We start from the raw sequence: 17,304 nt of genomic DNA, 5'->3' as shown, positions 1-17,304 counted from the left end.
CAACTCTCTCTCGCTCTCTCTCTCTCTCTCTCTCTCTCTCTCTCTCTCTCTCTCTCTCTCTCTCTCTCTCTCTCTCTCTCTCTCTCTCTCTCTCTCTCTCTCTCTCTCTCTCTCTCTCTCTCTCTCTCTCTCTCTCTCTCTCTCTCTCTCTCTCTCTCTCTCTCTCTCTCTCTCTCTCTCTCTCTCTCTCTCTCTCTCTCTCTCTCTCTCTCTCTCTCTCTCTCTCTCTCTCTCTCTCTCTCTCTCTCTCTCTCTCTCTCTCTCTCTCTCTCTCTCTCTCTCTCTCTCTCTCTCTCTCTCTCTCTCTCTCTCTCTCTCTCTCTCTCTCTCTCTCTCTCTCTCTCTCTTTCTCTTTCTGAGAACTAACAGAAACGCGCTATGTGAATTAGAGAAATTGACAAATGGGTATTTGAGTCTATAAAAATAATCTAGTCTTGACCCCTTCTCCCCAAAAATGGGCTGGTGGGCTGGATACCACTAACTTGAGTTTTATTTTAAGCCTATTGTTAAATTTTGATTCTAACATGTTTATCTCTTAAACCTCCTTAAATAATGGGTAGAACTAAGATTTCATATTCGCTTATTCTCTATTTCGTCTTTTATATTGAATTTTTGTTTCTCCTTTTATCCCTAGATATAGGGCTCTTTTCCCACTACTCTGTATTATTGTAATTTTGTATTATTTGTAATTATTGTAAAAAGTTATAAACATTATTTATTATCATAATAATCACTACTTTTGTTTGTTTTATCTTCTAGGAATTGCATTTTCTCTTTCATTAGCATACACGTAAAGTATTGGTAATACTGTAATGCAATAATGACTAAAATGTGAAAAGATAAGAAATTTTTATTGCTAAAATTGTAGCCTAGCTGAAATGAACGGCAATATATAATGACAAAAGCGAATCAATGTAAAATAAGCAAGTATATGTGACGTTAAAACTACGTTTTTTTTTGTTTTTTTTTGTTGTTTTTTTTGCTTGTTTATTAATGCTGATGTAGTACAATAGTTACTCAGTATCATTTAAAAAAGACAAAGGTAAGTAAGTTTCCTATCTTATAGGAAGAAAATGATGCCTACTTGTCAGTATTTCTTGGAAGGGAGATGTCGTCTTGGTAAGGAGTGTCCATTTCCTCACGTTAAACATGGCTCACATACACCAATTTGTTTAAGCTTTATCTCTGGAAAGTGTCTTTTGGGTGATAAGGTAAGAATTTGCACGTTTATTTTCAAAGAAAAATAATCACTGTAATAATAAACTAAATTGTTAGATTATAATTTTGGGAACTTTGGAAAGCAGGTTGGTGGGTGTTGAAAGGTGTTGAAGACAGCATTATGCAATCGAAATAATTGTGCTACAAAAGGGAAGTTGTCCCGCCCACAGCACCCATTTTGCATATTTAGTCCTTAGAAAAGGAGGTTGGAGGGTGAATCCCTTCATTATTTTAATTTGAAAGACCTCGCATAGAAAGTGGTATTTATTTAAGTCCCATACCTCCTTTTGAGATGTTTCAGGGCCGCTCCTTTCAAAATTATATTCACCCAAATTCGATATGTTGCTCTGTCTGATCAATATTACGCTGTTGGTCAAAGTTATCAATCACCTCTTGCGATATCTTTTCTGCGGTCGACGTCCTTCAATTGTCTCTCCAGTGACATCTTGGATAGGTAAACAGGATCTATTCTCTTGACGTGCTCGAGCCAGCGCATTTGCTGTCTTTTAACTTTGCACATGATCGTGTCTGGTGACTTTAGTCTTCAACTGACTTCTTGATTTATTGCAGTCAATATATTTAATCTTCGCTTTCCGGTGGAGACGTCTCATTTCGAATCCGAAAAGTGTGCATCCGTTTTCGGCTACAGGGCAATGAGTATGATTAGGCTTTTAAAGAGGTGAATTTTTTAGGCGGTTTGAAGGGTGGCTGGATTTCCTTTAAGATCCGTCTGAAACCAAAGCTGGCCAGAGCCAGGCGGCGTCTCACGTCTGGCAATTCTCAGCCGGTAATAGGCTGCCGAGGTAATGGAATCGGTCCACTATTTCCACTTGCTTATCATCAATTACTATAGGTGGATAGTTTGAGGTGTCCTGACAGGGCGTAATCACGACTGTAGTTTATTTATATTAATATGCGCCTCAAACGGTTTCGGTACTTGCAGATGCTTTCTGCCTGTCTGTGGAGGTCATAGCTAACTGATCAGTATCATCAGCATACACCTATATATGCCCCATACTCGGCATGCATCAGGGAGAGGATGACATGCAGAAAAAGGTTGAACAAGTCTGAGGAGAGGATGTATCAATGGAGGACTCCGGAGCTTGTCAAGAATTCATGAGAGAACCCATCAGTAGTCAATATTTGGTTTTTATTTAGTCAATACTTAGTTAATTCAATATTAATATTAATCAATTTACTTAGTTAATTTTTCTGACATTTTCATCTAGGATACCGTTGTCTTTTAGTATGCCACTAGCCTTTGTTACAAATAAGGTCAAAGGCTTGTAAAAAATCAATAAGTAGTTGATAGAGCTCTCTATTAAGCTCGATGTATCGTTCCATTAGTAAGTGCAGGGAAAGAATTTGATCAATGATTGAATTTTAGTCGAAAGCCAGGTTGGTACTCCCCAGTAGTATGGAGTGTGGTAAAGATTGTTTATTTACTGCATAGCTCAAAGACACTAATTTGTAAATGGCTTATCTCTGACTGTAAAAGATACTCATTTTGTATTATATTTTAGGGGAATGCACTATCTGACTGTATTGGGGGGGTGGGGGTAAGGTAGGTAAGAACTTGCATGTTTATGTGTTATACTTGGAAGATTATTATGGATGAGGTGAAAAAAGGCAGCTAAGCGATAACTCTTTTGTTTTTGTAAAACTTTTTTTACCGTCAGTTGCCCTTCACCTTTAACATGACATTATTTTGTATTTATTAAAGCTTTACTGGAAAGAGAAAATAACCTGTCTTTGCTATGTTATCTGAACAACATCCTGAAACTTAGCCAAACTCTTCAGAGTATAGCCGAAATTTCGAAATCCTAGAAGCTGAATATTAAAAAGTTTGACTTCAGTTTAGCTCTTCAAAATCGGATATCGTCCTGCTTAATTGGAAAATGGACTCCTATTTTCCTACAGTATCCCTCGGTCCTAGCTCTGTCCAGCCCGTTGACCACCTTATCCATCTAGCCTAACCTAACTTGATTTTAATTCAAAAATCAAAGACTGGGTTCAATTAAAATCAGGTTGCCATCAAGCCATTGACCAATTGGAGACAAAGCCAAGACAGGTAGTCTGAGCGAGAGGTAAAACTTGCATAAGCCTTTTTCTGGATTAGTGTAAAAAATGATGTCATTTTAACTTGTTGTTAGATATGACGAATCCATAGGTTCGTTAATCCGCCACACTCAAAAACTTCTAAACAACGAATTTCATCATCTTACGGCTCTATCGTATCGTGCACTCTCCAATTCAACCGGCCACTTCTAGGAAGTTTATACAACGCTGTCGCTCTTCCTCAAAAACTGTGTGCTACTCTTTTATGGAAACTTCTCACTAAAACTGACCAGGAAAAATTCGATCAATGCATTTTCATTTCGCATAATATTTACTTCATCTGCCTGCGTGCGGGAATACGCAAGTAACTGCCAAATTCAAAATCACTGATTCTGACGTTGTCGTCGCTAGAGGGATAGCGAAGCACAACAAAAAAGTTGATTTATCCAACTGGCCCCATCTGCTGATTCAGTGATTTTAATTGCAATTCTTTTTTCATTTCATATTTTTAGATCCATGTTTTGTTTTCTCGTTTATTTTAATTATTGTTGTTTGTTCCTTTTCGTCTTTTTTACCTGCTCGGTCTTGTTTTGTGTTACTTTGACGGCTTTTTCAATAAATAAATACAACAAATTGTTTTTATTTTAAATTTATAAAAAAAAAAAAAAAATAGGAAATTTTACACTTATTAAACGAATGTTACTTTTATCACCTTGTTGTTTAATCAGTCATAAAGAAATCATTGGAGCATTTTTTCTATTTTATTCAGTATTTTTACTATTTTATAATTTTGTTTGATTCTTTATTGTCTTTCTTAGTAATATCAGATTTATTCTGTTTTCTCATCGATTTTAATTCTGTCAATTCTAACACATTTGACCATTTTTTTTGGGTTCGGCTTTCTTTGGATTCTTCCTCTTCATTCAGTTTTTTACTCGTTTTTTTAGTTTTTTACAGAATATTTTTACTTCTTGTCTTATCTATTACTTTTTTCAGTTTTTGTCTTTTTAGTGCAATCAAAGGCATGAATATATATATTTTTATGGAATTCAAGTCTGCAGGAGAATGTTCCAAAGGTCAAAAATTCCCCTGATGCACATCAAAATAAAAAAAAACGATTTTTTTTTAAACAGAACTTTAAAATATTGTCTAAAGCTTGAATGATTTTAAATTTTTATCAAACCATTTTAGTGTTTCAAAGACTGTCTAATCTAAATCCGCTTAAAATATCGCTTGTGATTTCAATAGTTTTACATTTAATCTATATGCATCTTTTTACCTTTGTATTTTATTTAGAATATTAGAGTTTCTTTTCAAAGAAGCTCAGGCAAATCAGGGTGGACACGCACCTTAAATTGAGCAAGTATGTTCTCTTGAATGTTGCAGTTCAACAGCTTACACCATTTTGTTTTTATTAATTTATCCCTAGTATTCTCTTTATTCTATTCTGTTCTTAGTCGCTCTTTTTGTTTTTACACCAATATCTTTAAGTGTTGGGAGAAAGCCTTCTTTGGCATATGTTTCAAATATATGGGCTTATACCTCTTAAAGTTTATTCTTTCACATAAATTTTTTTTGGTGTTTTCATATTGCAGAATACGTATAAAAAAATGATTTTGTAATACTAAAGATTACGTTTTAAAAAAATTACGAATTTGTCTAGATTGTACAGATTTTTTTTGAAGATTTTATTTAAATTAACGTAAATTCTTGAAATGCGTCTCGCAATATGTAAGAAAATAGTAACAAATTAGCAACTTAACGTCTTGTTTTACTGGACTTTATTAGTATTTTTGTCTTAAAAGAGTTGATAGTCAATGTAGAACCGGGTCACTCTCTCTCTCTCTCTCTCTCTCTCTCTCTCTCTCTCTGTCTCTCTCTCTCTCTCTCTCTCTCTCTCTCTCTCTCTCTCTCTCTCTCTCTCTCTATCTCTCTCTATCTCTTTCTACCTCTTTCTCTCTCTCTCTTCATTGTGTTTATTATTGCATACTATTTTTATTCGTCTTTCTTAGTAATGTACGGTCTTTGAACAGAAGAATCGGTAAAGAATTATACCCATTTTCCAAATGCAATATCATATTCATCAGTCCGGCATGAGGTCTACATTCCTGTTGGAACTTCGAGGTTAGGCCCTTACCGTTTTCTTTCAATAGACCTGACTCGTTGGAATAGGAAAAAAGAGATGAAAAATATAGTGTTATCCCCGCAACACAACAAACAAGCACCGAGATCATTCTTTTTGTGAAAGATATGGAATTTGATATTTTTGTAAATAGGGGCTAAGAGTATGAGAAACTTCTAAGAGTCGATTCTTTGGCGAATTAACATAGGTAGAGGGGGATCAAAAACTACTAGGGGTGCCAATTGGGGGAAGGGGTCACGGAAAACTGTCCTCTAAATTCCGTTATCCCCCTAGATTCTGAAAAATTAGCTTCTTCTGGTATTTTCATTGAAAAAAAATTGGCACTCCCCCTCCAGATTTTTGAAATTATTCTTTTTTGTGTCCTCATTAAAAAAGTGAAAAAAACTCCCTGTCCTTCCCCCTTACATTTTCATGAATAGGCTCCCCTCTATATTTTTAAATTTACCTTTTTTTTGTATCTTCATTTAAAAAAGTGAAAAAAAATCCTTGCCCCTCCCCTTTACATTTTCATGATCTGGCAAACCTGAAAACTAATAGCGCCACTTGGAGTGCGTATTTCTCTGTAAATTATTCAAGAATCATTTTAGGTCAAAATCTAGCCGACACAAAGTAGGGCTAAGTTGATTTGTGAATATTTTTGTAGATCTACTGGGGGGGGGGGATACAGCTTTCTTTAACCTGCCCTGTATTTTAAAGGACCTGAAAACGAGTAAGTATGTGGCAGTTTTGGGTATAAAAAAATCGCCAGATGCTAGAAGCCGTTGATTGTTTTTCTTTTACAACTCTTGTGACAGTTTTTACTCATAAGTTATCCATACTCTTATGATAGGGGCTGGGAAACCATTGCTCTGTTGTTCTCTTATAGGCTTAATGATCTTTTCTGTTTTGTCATTAATTTTAGTGCAGTCGAAGGCACGAAAATATTTGCATAGAATTCAAGTCAACAGGAAAATGTTCCCAAGGTCACAAATGCCCCCTGAAGCACATCAAAGTTTTCAGAAAACCCAAAACTGTACCCATAAGGAAAATAGTCAGAACCAAATACCAGGAACCAATTTCCGCCGAAAGATACTTCGACCAAAGTGGCAAAAAAGATGAAGATAAGCTGTCTAGTGAATTGACATCAATGAGGGCCCGGCTATTGAAAAAGATACAAGTTATGAAAGGGGAAATTGCCCAAGATCATTCCATGGCAGCAGTTGGTGTTGGAACTGGTGATGAAGAAGCTTTGTCGAGGCCATCGCTTGGAGCTTTGCCAGATTTTATATCAATCGACTGAATAAGATTTGTGAGTATCTGCTTTTCATAGACTACTTGACCCAAAGAGATTAATTATAAATTAATGACTAACGTTTTTTTTGTTGTTTTTTTTTAACGGTCCCGCTTTTTATTTTTATGTTAAGGTGATTTGTTATGAAGTATGTTTTCTGCAAATATTTGAAATATTTGAAAATAAATTTTAATAGATTTTATTAATTAAGGAGAAGGCTGGAAGCCTCTGGTGGACGTGAATTTACATAGGGTATAACCGTTTGGAAAATTTATCTGAAGAATTTTAAGTTCTCTAATAATTTATAGTAAATAAGCGCTGTACTTACGATAAAAACGCAACTAATGAAATCGAAATTCATCTGAAAAATATAGTTAAGCTTCAAATGAATTAGTCCATAAAAACTATCCAATGTTCAATTTTGGTTGTTTAATTAACTGTTACTACAACTACTCACAATTCACTGCAGCACGAATACACCTGAGGCCAACACAGCTACGCACCCTCTTCTTCCAACCCTATCTATTCAAAGTTTCCCTCTTTAAAAAGTCCCAAGAAGTTCCTATTTCCCTTAAATCTTCCTTAACGTAATTAACATTTATTACGTAATGTTAAATACCAATTTCCTAACTGTAATGAGCATTAAGTAACTTTCGGTAATATTAGATGAAACTGAAACAATAAGCCAAAGAAAAAGGCCGGGAAAAGATTTACGGGTCCCTGATACATCCCAAAATGGCACAATTCTCGCCTGTAAGCTTTTAAAGAAATGTATTTTAATAATGCTTGACAAATAATTGTGTGTTCACTTCAGACTCTGTAACAGAAACGAAATAGCTGACAATTTTGTAGATGCTCTACATTAGAATTTTAGCAGATGCGCAGTTCTAGGTATTGAAATACCTCTTCGCTAATTCTTCGCAAGTCGAATTAGGAAATAATTCAATTTTTCGTTTTTAGAGTTCGCTGCAAAACTTGTCAACAAGTAGGAAAATATAATTTATTGCTCTTTGAATTTTAAATATTTCGCAGTTTGGAGAGAAAAAAATTTCATATTCGAAGGTTTTATTTCTAGGTTTAACCATTGTTGTCCATTGTTTCCATTGGTTTCCATGGTTACAGGTTTACCATTGTTTCTAGGTTTTACATTGAATGCCGCCTCATCTGAATTTTAACGTGTTTATCAGATTATTTGTTAAAATGGAATGGGTTTTATTTTAGGATAGCACCGTGGTGTATGATGATCAAAATTTCCATCCTTATGTCATCAATTTTATTTGTCATATATACGATAATGTTTACTAGGAGTTTTTATCGGATATTTTTTTGTGTATCGGAATTTATTTTTTAAATAAAGCACCTGTACTAAACTGTGTTCTTTTATTCCCAAAGTATTTAGATGGTCAATCCTGCAAAATTAGAACTTGTTTTGAGCAATTGCAGTTTGAGCAACTTGTAAAACTGTTGACGCCGAATAACGTCATATTGAGCCAACTCTTTCTCTAAGCGTCATTTCTTTATTGATGGCAAATACCTTACTACCTATCTTGAATTAAATAAAAAAAAAACAAGTTTTTTTTAACTGAAAGTAAGGAACGACGTTAAAACTTAAGACGAACAGAAATTATTCCGTATATGAAAGGGGCTGTCCCCTCTTCAACGCCTCGCTCGTTACGCTAAAGTTTTTTATTGTCTAAAAAAATAAGAGTTGTGAGAAAGTCAAACTTTAGCGTAAAGAGCGAGACGTTGAGGAGGGGACAGCCCCTTTCATATTTGAAATCATTTTTGTTCGTTTTAAGTTTTGACGTCGCTCCTACTTTGAGTTAAAAAAAACTGGTTTTTTTTTTATATTTAATTTTTGAACGTTTTTGAATTAATGCAGGTTTTGATTTTGGCTCACCGTACATAAGCAATTACAACGCAATTTGCATATTAACTTTAGTTTTATTTGGATGAATGGCTTCCTAAAAAATTGTTTAATTTTACTTGCGAACGTTTTTAATACTAATGAATACACGTTGTTTACGAGTTAACCCGCGGAAAGGGCTTTCATATTCATATATATTTCATACGTATATTAAGGGGCTCGCCTACTAGTCAATACCTCGCTATTTAAGCTAAAGTTGGAATTTTGTTCCAATTCTTTAAAAATGAACTCTTAATCACAAAGGCCGTTATTTAGAATAAATAGCTTTTATGAAAGTACTAAAAAATATTTTGCTCAAAGAGTGAGGTACTGACTAGGGGGGTGAATCCAATCATTCGCGTAACAGTTTCTGTTCGTTTTTTACGATTTGGTATTACTCCTTATTTTCAGTTGGAAAACTTGTTTTTTTTTATATTTAATTTCTGATCTTTTTTTAAATAATGCTGGGAAATAAACAAATTGTGGCATTAATCAAAGATACATTGTCAAATAAGAAAAAAAACTCGCACTTGGTTTTAATCTAAGACATGCGTGTACATGTTGGTTAATATTCCGCACAGATCGTCAGCTTATCAGTATTTAAATCTATTTTTGTGATTTAAACTTGATGACAAAACTTGATTTTTTCTAATACATTATGTTTATTCAGGGCGAATATCGAGGTTCTAAAATATGTTTTTTTTTTCTCTTGAAAGTTTGACTTTTTTCTGCATACAAGGTTTGCAAGCAAGCATCGTGATGTGGTGTAAAGTTTAAAAAAATCCCTCGCGAATCTGATCTAGAGAAATAATACCTTTTTCGATAATAAGGCCTTGTTAAAAATAGGAGTTGAGATAGTCGGGTTTATTTTCTTTCTGTCTTGTCCTCGTTTTACTTTAATTAGGAGTTCAGGCCACCCGTCCTGGGAAAATACATGTAGTCTCAAATTTTGTTAATTTTCTTTTTATTGTTACTTTTTAGTTTTAAGATACGTTTTTATATACATTCTGAAGATATATGTTTATTCGAATGATATAAAAGTAGACAGTATACTTGTATAGTCTATACTTTTTCCATACAAAACCGGCCTCCGTGATAGGCATAAAGCAACCTTTTCACACTATTATAGAATACGTGACACGCACCTTTTATTTTGGGTACGAAAATATATCGTGTCTGATTCAAGAAGTCCCACAACATCAAATATGGCCTGATATATACAGATAGTTCAATAGCAACTTGACATATTGGCAAGCATTGTCGTCACAAATTGTCAAGAAAATTGATATATATATTCCTAGCAGCTTGACATATTGAGCTGCTACGACGACGGTGAATAATATCAAACTATTGCTATTACCTATTGCTCGAAAAAGCCTACCTATATGTGGATTAAAAAAAAAATTAGCATGTCCAGTTCGAAAAAGTCTACTGGAATAATACAAAAGTTAATCCAGTTAAAAAAAAAAATATTAATGAAGACATGTTTCAAGGTGGTATTCCTTTCACGGATTCAAGGTATAACTCTTTTGATAAAAATTGGAGGTAGCAGATGCCTCAGTCTTCGAATCGCACAGATTGGATTTCCGTGCTCTACTCTTACTTACAACAAGGTGTAGCTTGTCCGCCATTTGTGAAATATTTACTTAACGCATTTTGATTTTGAAGTTTATATATTTGAAACAATAGCTTCGGATTTCTAAATATTATACTGATGATTGTCAATATATGCCCAAAATATTACAACATATTGAGCTACATTGCTTTTCTCGAGAAATCCTCCTTGCATAGTTTTGGTGAGAAATAATATTAATAAGGATTGCAAGATAGTTCTTTATTTCGTTTGCATAAATATCATGGCCATGGTGATGATGATATTTCTAAAAAAAAAAAAAAATTTAATATATTAAAAAATATGATATTTTTGTTATGATTTTGATTAATATGTGTTTTTGTTTTTTTTTGTTTTTTTTTTACCTCAAGTAGTGGCAAACAGTATGAGGATTGGTAGTGAATATTAATGGTACCCGTCGGGAATTGAGTGAGCAAGGTGTCCTGTCTTTTTTTTTTCTTTTTTTAAAGGTGTGAGGATGTTAAGTTGAAAGGAGATAGTGCCTGACAAGCCTGGGTGACCAGGCTTCTGGAAGTTTATAAATATTTATGTAAATAAAGTGATTTCTCTATAAAAAAGAAAAAAGAAAAAAAAGATAGAAACCAACAATTACCAAATAATCTTGCAATCAAGAATAATATTTAAACAGAACGTATTGATCTATGTCAACTCTACTCAACCTACCGTGCCACCCCTACTTAATTACTGTGCTACGGGGATAATGAGACTCCAATTCTACTTCATTATGTAATTAAATAAACAGATAATAAAAAAAATAATAATACAGACTGGTATCGAGACAGTTCTTTAATTCCGTTGATAAAGTTTGCATAAATGCCAACTATATTAAAAAATAGATTTGGGTGACATGAATTTGGTTAGCAAATGAATTATTTGGTAAGGATCAATGCCAGACCGAAATCAATAGTCAAACAATTCGTGGTTACGAACTGTAAGTAAGGAGGGACCCGGCTCAATAGTAACCGAAACTCTAAAAAACGGAATTTTGATACTAATATAATATCAACAGAATTAGATTTTTATTGATTTCAAATATACAAGTTTCATTAAGATTAGTTTTACCCATCAAGGGTTACGAGCCTGAGAACATTTGCCTTGATTTCGAAAACAGCAGGGAAAATCCCCAGAAGTCATAGAATCTTAATGAAAATTATACCATCAGATTCAGCGTATCAGATAACCCTATTGTAGAGATTTTAAGCTTCTATCTGGAAAAATGTAAAATTTTGTAATTTTTGCCAGAAGAAAGATCACGGATGCGCGTTTGTTGTTTTTTTTTGGGGGGGGGGGGGTCGTACCGACCCAGTGGTCCTAGAACATCGTGCGAGAGCTCATTCAAACGGAAATTAAAAGTTCTATAGCCCTTATTAAGTGACCAAAAAGATTGGAGGGCAACTAGGCCCCATCCCTTTTTCTCCAAAATCGCCCGATTAAATTTTTTAGATAGCCATTTTGTTGATCATAGTTGGAAGCTCCAATAATTATGCCTTTGGATGTAATATGACCCCCACCCAACAGCCCCATCCCACATTTATAAAAATTGCCCATTGTTTACGCATGGTATTTATTATTGCGAAGCATGCATACATTTTAGGGTGGGAAGACTAATTTTCTGCTGGTCTTTTTTTTTCACGAAGGAACGTTCCATGGAAAGAGAAGTTTCCAGGGGGTGAACTTGTGAAAGGAAATTATACACTGGGGAATTTGCCAGAATTCCTACACAAAATTATTTTTATATTTCTTGCTTCCTCCTTTCCGTCTCAATTTTACGTGTGGAGTTGTTAAGGAAAATTGCCTGGGTAAATTTTCACCGGGATTGAATTGTCTAGAGGATACATCCCTGGGGAGGGTATTTCTCCGTGGAGGGGAGACCAGATTTCCTGGGATTGTTAAAAAAAATTATTAGAATTTAAATAAAACACTTTTTAAAGTGTTTTTTTCAACTGAAAGTACAATTTTGTCCCAATTCTTTTTGAATAATTCCTGGAACACTATGTTCGTTTAATTAGAGCATTAAGAAGCTTTTTTCAAAAAAACTAAAAAACTTTAGCGTAAACAGCGAGGTGTTGAGGAGGAGGCAACTTCCTTCATATACGGTATAATTTCTGTTCGTTTTTAGGTTTAAAGTTGCTCTTTACTTTCAGTTGAATTTTTTTTTTTTTTTTTATTTAGTCATCTAATATACTCCGCGTTCACTAGAGATTATTGCAATTAACTTGTGTTGTTTTGTCAGTGGAATAGGCCTATGATTGCATGACATCGCTTGCAACTGAGGCTATTCCACTGACAAAGCAACCAAAATTAATAAAACACTCCGTGAGAAAGAACTGTAAGTAAGGAGCAACTCGGGCAAATAGTAAGTGAAACTTTAAAAAAAGAAATTGATAACAACGGTCACCTTAAAACGATTGACTTTTTATGCTGATTCCAAATACGTATATAGATTCATAAGTTTAATGTTACCATCAAAGGCTACGAGTTTGAGAAAATGTGCATGATTTTCGAAAAAGGGGAAAAACACCTCCGAAGAGGCAAGTTATCTTAATGAAAATCACACCACTAGGCTCAGCATATCAGAGAACCGGAACCTATGTTTTTTTTTTCAGAAAAGAGATCAGACATTCGTGTTCATTTCTTTGTTTGATCTTTGATTTCCTCATGGGTGATTGTATCGAATGGATGTTTCTCAGAAGATTGGGAAAGGATTCATTCGAACGGAAATTAAAAACTAGTGTCTTTTTTAGTGACCAAAAATTGTGCCACGGGAAAGTGGTATTTTCTGTCATCTTGTGGCGCCAAAATACAATTTTGGCCAAAAGAAGACCAAGTTGCTGCCGATCGAAAATTCTGAGATAGCCAATAAAAAGTTTCGATTTATAGTTGTGGAAAAACTATGTATTGAGCTTTCCAGTTGTAGAGGAAGTAATACCCCACGGTGGCGCATTCCTTCACGAAAAATGAGATAGTCCATACAAGACAAATAGTTAATATTGACATTTATCTTGATGCTTGATTTAACTAAGCTTATTCATTTGATTTTTCACAGGATTTTGTTTAATGATAATTGCATATCAGCTATTAGGAAGGAGGGGTGGCCGGTTTTTGTGTAGGTGGGGAAAGGGGGGTCGCATGCCTAATAGAGCTCGTTTCAATGCGCGAATTGTCTGGCCCTCCATGAGCCTCCAAATAAATGCAAAAGGGGGTGAGACGGGGTAGGAATTAATATCTCATCTCCATTCATTTAGACCAAGTCTGAATAAAGGTGCTACGGGGTGATACCTCTCTTATTATTACAAAAAAATATTTCTGCCATTTATTTTAAAGCTTCAGTTAACTAAACTGATTTGCTTCATATTTCAAAAAATCATATACAATGATGTGTAACTGCACATCAGCTATTACAAAGGAGGGGCGGTGGATCATTCATTAGGGGGGGGGGGGTATCAATGCCTCAAGAGTGCATTTCAATACCCAAATATCCGAACTCTCATTGAGCCTTCAAACAAATAAAGAATGAGTTTTGTAAAGGGGGGGGGGTGAAATTGATGCCCAACTCCTTTTGATTCCTGAGAATATTTTTTTTTTCAAGTCTTATACCTTTGTTTGTGAGGAGGGGGGAAGACAGTCTCCCTCCCATTGCGACAATTTTTCTTTCTACATAGTGTAAACTACTAGGTTCACATGCCTACCGGCCCATAAGTAGAAAAGAAAATGCTGGGAATCTTGAACCTCGTCAGGGAATTTCTTGGGGGAGGGAAGGGGTGTTGACAAATGCTAACAGGAACTTTGTTTTCAGCGATTTGAATGGTAGTATTTCTCTTTTCATATTTACATACAATGTTCCACATGTAACAAAGTTTTTAAATATCCGAGAACCCTATTGAAGAGGTCGCAAGGGCTTCATTCGCGTAGAGGACCAAAAGTCAGGCGGGATTTCCATTCATATTAGCGTATCCCTCTCCGTCTACCTAAAATTCTGCAATAAAAATATTGTTAAAGACTTGTTAAACATAACAAAATTTTCACGGAAATTTTGACGAAATATTCAAATTGTCCAAAATTTCAAATATAATCCAGCTTATTAATTCTCAAACAGAAAAACAAGACGCTACCTATCAATTTACAACTATTGATAAATATAATTTAACACCAAGGAATCGGGGGATTGTGGAAATCATAACGATCATAAATTAAATAAATAAAAGTTATTTCAATCGAAAATAAGGAGCAACATTAAAACTTAAAATAAACAAAAACCATTCCCTGTACGAGGAAGGCTGCCCACCCCTTCTTTACTCAAAAGTTTGACTTTTTGCCACTTCTTTAAGAACCACTGCTGAAACACAAGGAAAGTTGAATTGGAACAAGAAAATTTTTTAAAGTACTGAAGAAATTTAGCGCAAAGAGCAAGGGGTTGAAGAGGGGACAGCCCCTTCATATATGGAATAATTTCTGTTTGTTTTAAGTTTTAATTTTGCTCTTTACTGACAGTTGAAAAAAGACCTTTTTTATTTAATAATAATAAAGACTGGTATCGAGACAGTTCTTTAATTCCTTGGACAAATGCTGCATAGAAATGAACTCTGTTAAAAGAGATTTTGGTTGACACGAACCTGATAAGCAAATAAATGATTTGGCAAGGATCAATGTCGGATAGATATCAATCGTTGCCCAATATACTCCGGGCTCAATAGAGCTTGTTTTAATTAATTGTTGTTGCTTTTTCAGTGGAGAAAGCCCATCATCGGTTTAAAACGATCACAAGACACCACTTTCTATCAAGGCGCACTGACAATTCAGCAACAATTGCAGGAAGGTCTATTGGACGTTTTCTCGATAAATCCTACTAGATCTTTTTGCCTAATAAGTAAATGCAATAAAGACAGTTTTCAAGATGGTTCTTTAATTCCTTTGATAAAATTTTGTATAAAAACCAAATTATACAAAAAAAATTGGCAAGGATCAATGCCAGATAGAAACCAACGATCACCATACATAATCTAGCACTCAAAATTAAAATCAGGGGCACCAATTCACAAAAATATAGAAGGGGGCAGGGATTGTTTCGTTTTTTATGAAGATGCAAAAAAATATTATTCCAAATCTGGGGGGGGGGGGCATTTTGGGGTTTCTTCGATTTTCTTTAAGGAAAATACCAAAAAAGATTTTTAAAATTTTCAGGGGTGAAATTGCCCCCCTGCCCCTCCCCCAATTGGTGCCCTTGATTAAGATGTAAAAAAAAATAATCCTAACTAGGGGTTGTTCAACCATCTTTGGAGCTCAGGGCAATAAGTCTATAGTTAAATAGTTGAAACGATTTAAGAACTTTTCTGGCACCAAAGTTTTATCTAAAGCTTTGCACTAAAAAATATTCAGGATGAGGAGCAGTGCAAAGTAAATACTAGTCAAAGCATATATGCTTCGCATTTTTTGCCAGTTGAGTTCTGTATGGAAAACCTGTTCATTGACGAGCATAACGAGACTTTTAATAGGATATGTAACATACTGACTATCGTTGATCATATGTTACTGTTTACTCTATGTTTAAAGATACGAATATTAATTAGGAGTCGCCTTGAACTAATCTTCAAAAAAATGATTTGATTTGCATACCTAGCTGTTAACATCAAAAATTATAAATACTTAAAAGAATATAAATCGCTGTAATTTGTAAATCAATGTTTATGTCAAACGACATCCCGATGAAATATTGATTTTTTTTTTTCTCAATTATTAGTCCATTTTTACTATCAGAATGTTAACTTTGCTGGTTTTTTTCGTATTTAATAACAATTTTTTTTCATATCGTGAGATAGCACACGGTTAACCAAGCGTAATCCTAAGCAGTAATAATTTAAATTCATTCAATATTTTTTTTGAAGTTTTCTTGCTGGTATCGAGTTGTTTTACATGAATGTGAAGCATGTATTTCTCGGGAAAATAGTTTAAGATTCATTCCTTAAATCTTAGCTTTTTAATTAAAAAATATATTCAAAAAGTTGGTGAAAATTAATTTCCCTTTCAATAGGTGAAGCGAATTTATTTTCCAAAATATTTAATTTTTCAATAACTCGATTAATGTTATTTTTCAATAGTTTATAGTTTTTAATAATTCAATCGTTCATTCTTCAAACCAATGAACTAGCTTTGCATCCCCCACTGAACACAACACTCAATATTTTAAATTAGATCGACCTGCTGAAGCGCCAGAGTCGCCATTAGCCTAAACAATTCAAGGTCCCGTGACCTACTTATTTATAATTCAATTCAATAACAGCCTAATAGGACGATAACGTTAGAACACATATTCTGGACCGGCCATGTCTATTGCCCATTGAAATTTGTCACGTTGGGTCTTGTTATAAATCTTTTCGATCGGGACGTTATATTTCTTACACCTAAAAAGAAAGATAAATTAATTCGAGGAATTTTCTTCTTATATAGAAGAAGCTTTGCGAGTCATCTTATTGGGTCTTATGTAGGCTATAATGATAAAAGTTAAGTTAGTTTAAATTGGTTATAAATATCGGAAATATGTTAAAAACCTAACCTGTCATCATCAAACTTTGCATAAAACTGAAAAAGTTGACTGGCAACGCTGACTAAATCAAAGGAGAAAAAAAGGTATTTCGGACATTCACAGTAAAAAATATAAAATAAGAAAAGGCTACTGAAAATTGATACAAAAACCGTTTCAGCCTTTTTGGTATATAGCTAACTACCCATTTTCTCATCATTATTTGAACACCAACTTGAACTTCAAATTTGATTAGTAATTACACTTATTAACTAAACAGTTAATATCATTCGATCTTTACATGGTTGCGTCTAACGCCGCAACCATGATGTAATCAACACTGAATATTTAAATTAAAACAATGTACCCCAGTCGAGATCAAGATCATAGTAAATTAACATTTAATGGTATATAAATTATCCATTATTAGTCATGGTAAATTTATGGTCCCACAGTTAAACAAATGATAAAAAGTGTGTCCTGCAGTCTAAGCCTCCTATTTCATAACACACTCTGCATATCTACTGTTATCCAACCCCCAAATTAAACCTATAAATAA

At 34.2% G+C, this 17,304-nt stretch overlaps 2 protein-coding genes across 7 annotated transcripts in view; one reads left to right on the top strand and one right to left on the bottom strand.

Moving 5' to 3' along the window:
- Nucleotides 1–15,804, top strand: part of LOC148952635 (uncharacterized) — a 40,192-nt gene extending 24,388 nt beyond the window's left edge. For 4 of the 6 annotated variants that reach the window (XM_089089998.1, XM_089089996.1, XM_089089993.1 and 1 more), the window contains exons 4-5: nucleotides 1,067–1,211; nucleotides 6,321–8,050. In XM_089089998.1, the coding sequence (XP_088946124.1) occupies nucleotides 1,067–1,211; nucleotides 6,321–6,698 (523 nt within the window). In that variant the 3' untranslated portion in view covers nucleotides 6,699–8,050. Of the gene's footprint in view, nucleotides 1–1,066; nucleotides 1,212–6,320; nucleotides 8,051–12,972; nucleotides 13,070–14,956 lie in introns of those variants that run through there. The other 2 variants (XM_089089994.1, XM_089089995.1) reach the window with 2 other exon arrangements.
- A 138-nt stretch (nucleotides 15,805–15,942) lies between these two features.
- Top1 (DNA topoisomerase 1) overlaps nucleotides 15,943–17,304 on the bottom strand; it is a 72,585-nt gene continuing 71,223 nt past the window's right edge. Inside the window, exon 15 of the mRNA XM_089089992.1 lies at nucleotides 15,943–16,626. Coding sequence (XP_088946118.1) covers nucleotides 16,524–16,626 — 103 coding nt within the window. The 3' untranslated portion in view covers nucleotides 15,943–16,523. The remainder of the gene's footprint in view (nucleotides 16,627–17,304) is intronic.

This window comes from Artemia sp. Qi Xiang Cuo, chromosome 5 (assembly GCF_049724085.1).
Source record: "Artemia sp. Qi Xiang Cuo chromosome 5, ASM4972408v1, whole genome shotgun sequence".
Lineage (NCBI taxonomy): Eukaryota > Metazoa > Arthropoda > Branchiopoda > Anostraca > Artemiidae > Artemia > Artemia sp. Qi Xiang Cuo.
Note: the sequence above shows the minus strand (reverse complement) of the source record. Positions and strands in the feature narration are given on the sequence as shown.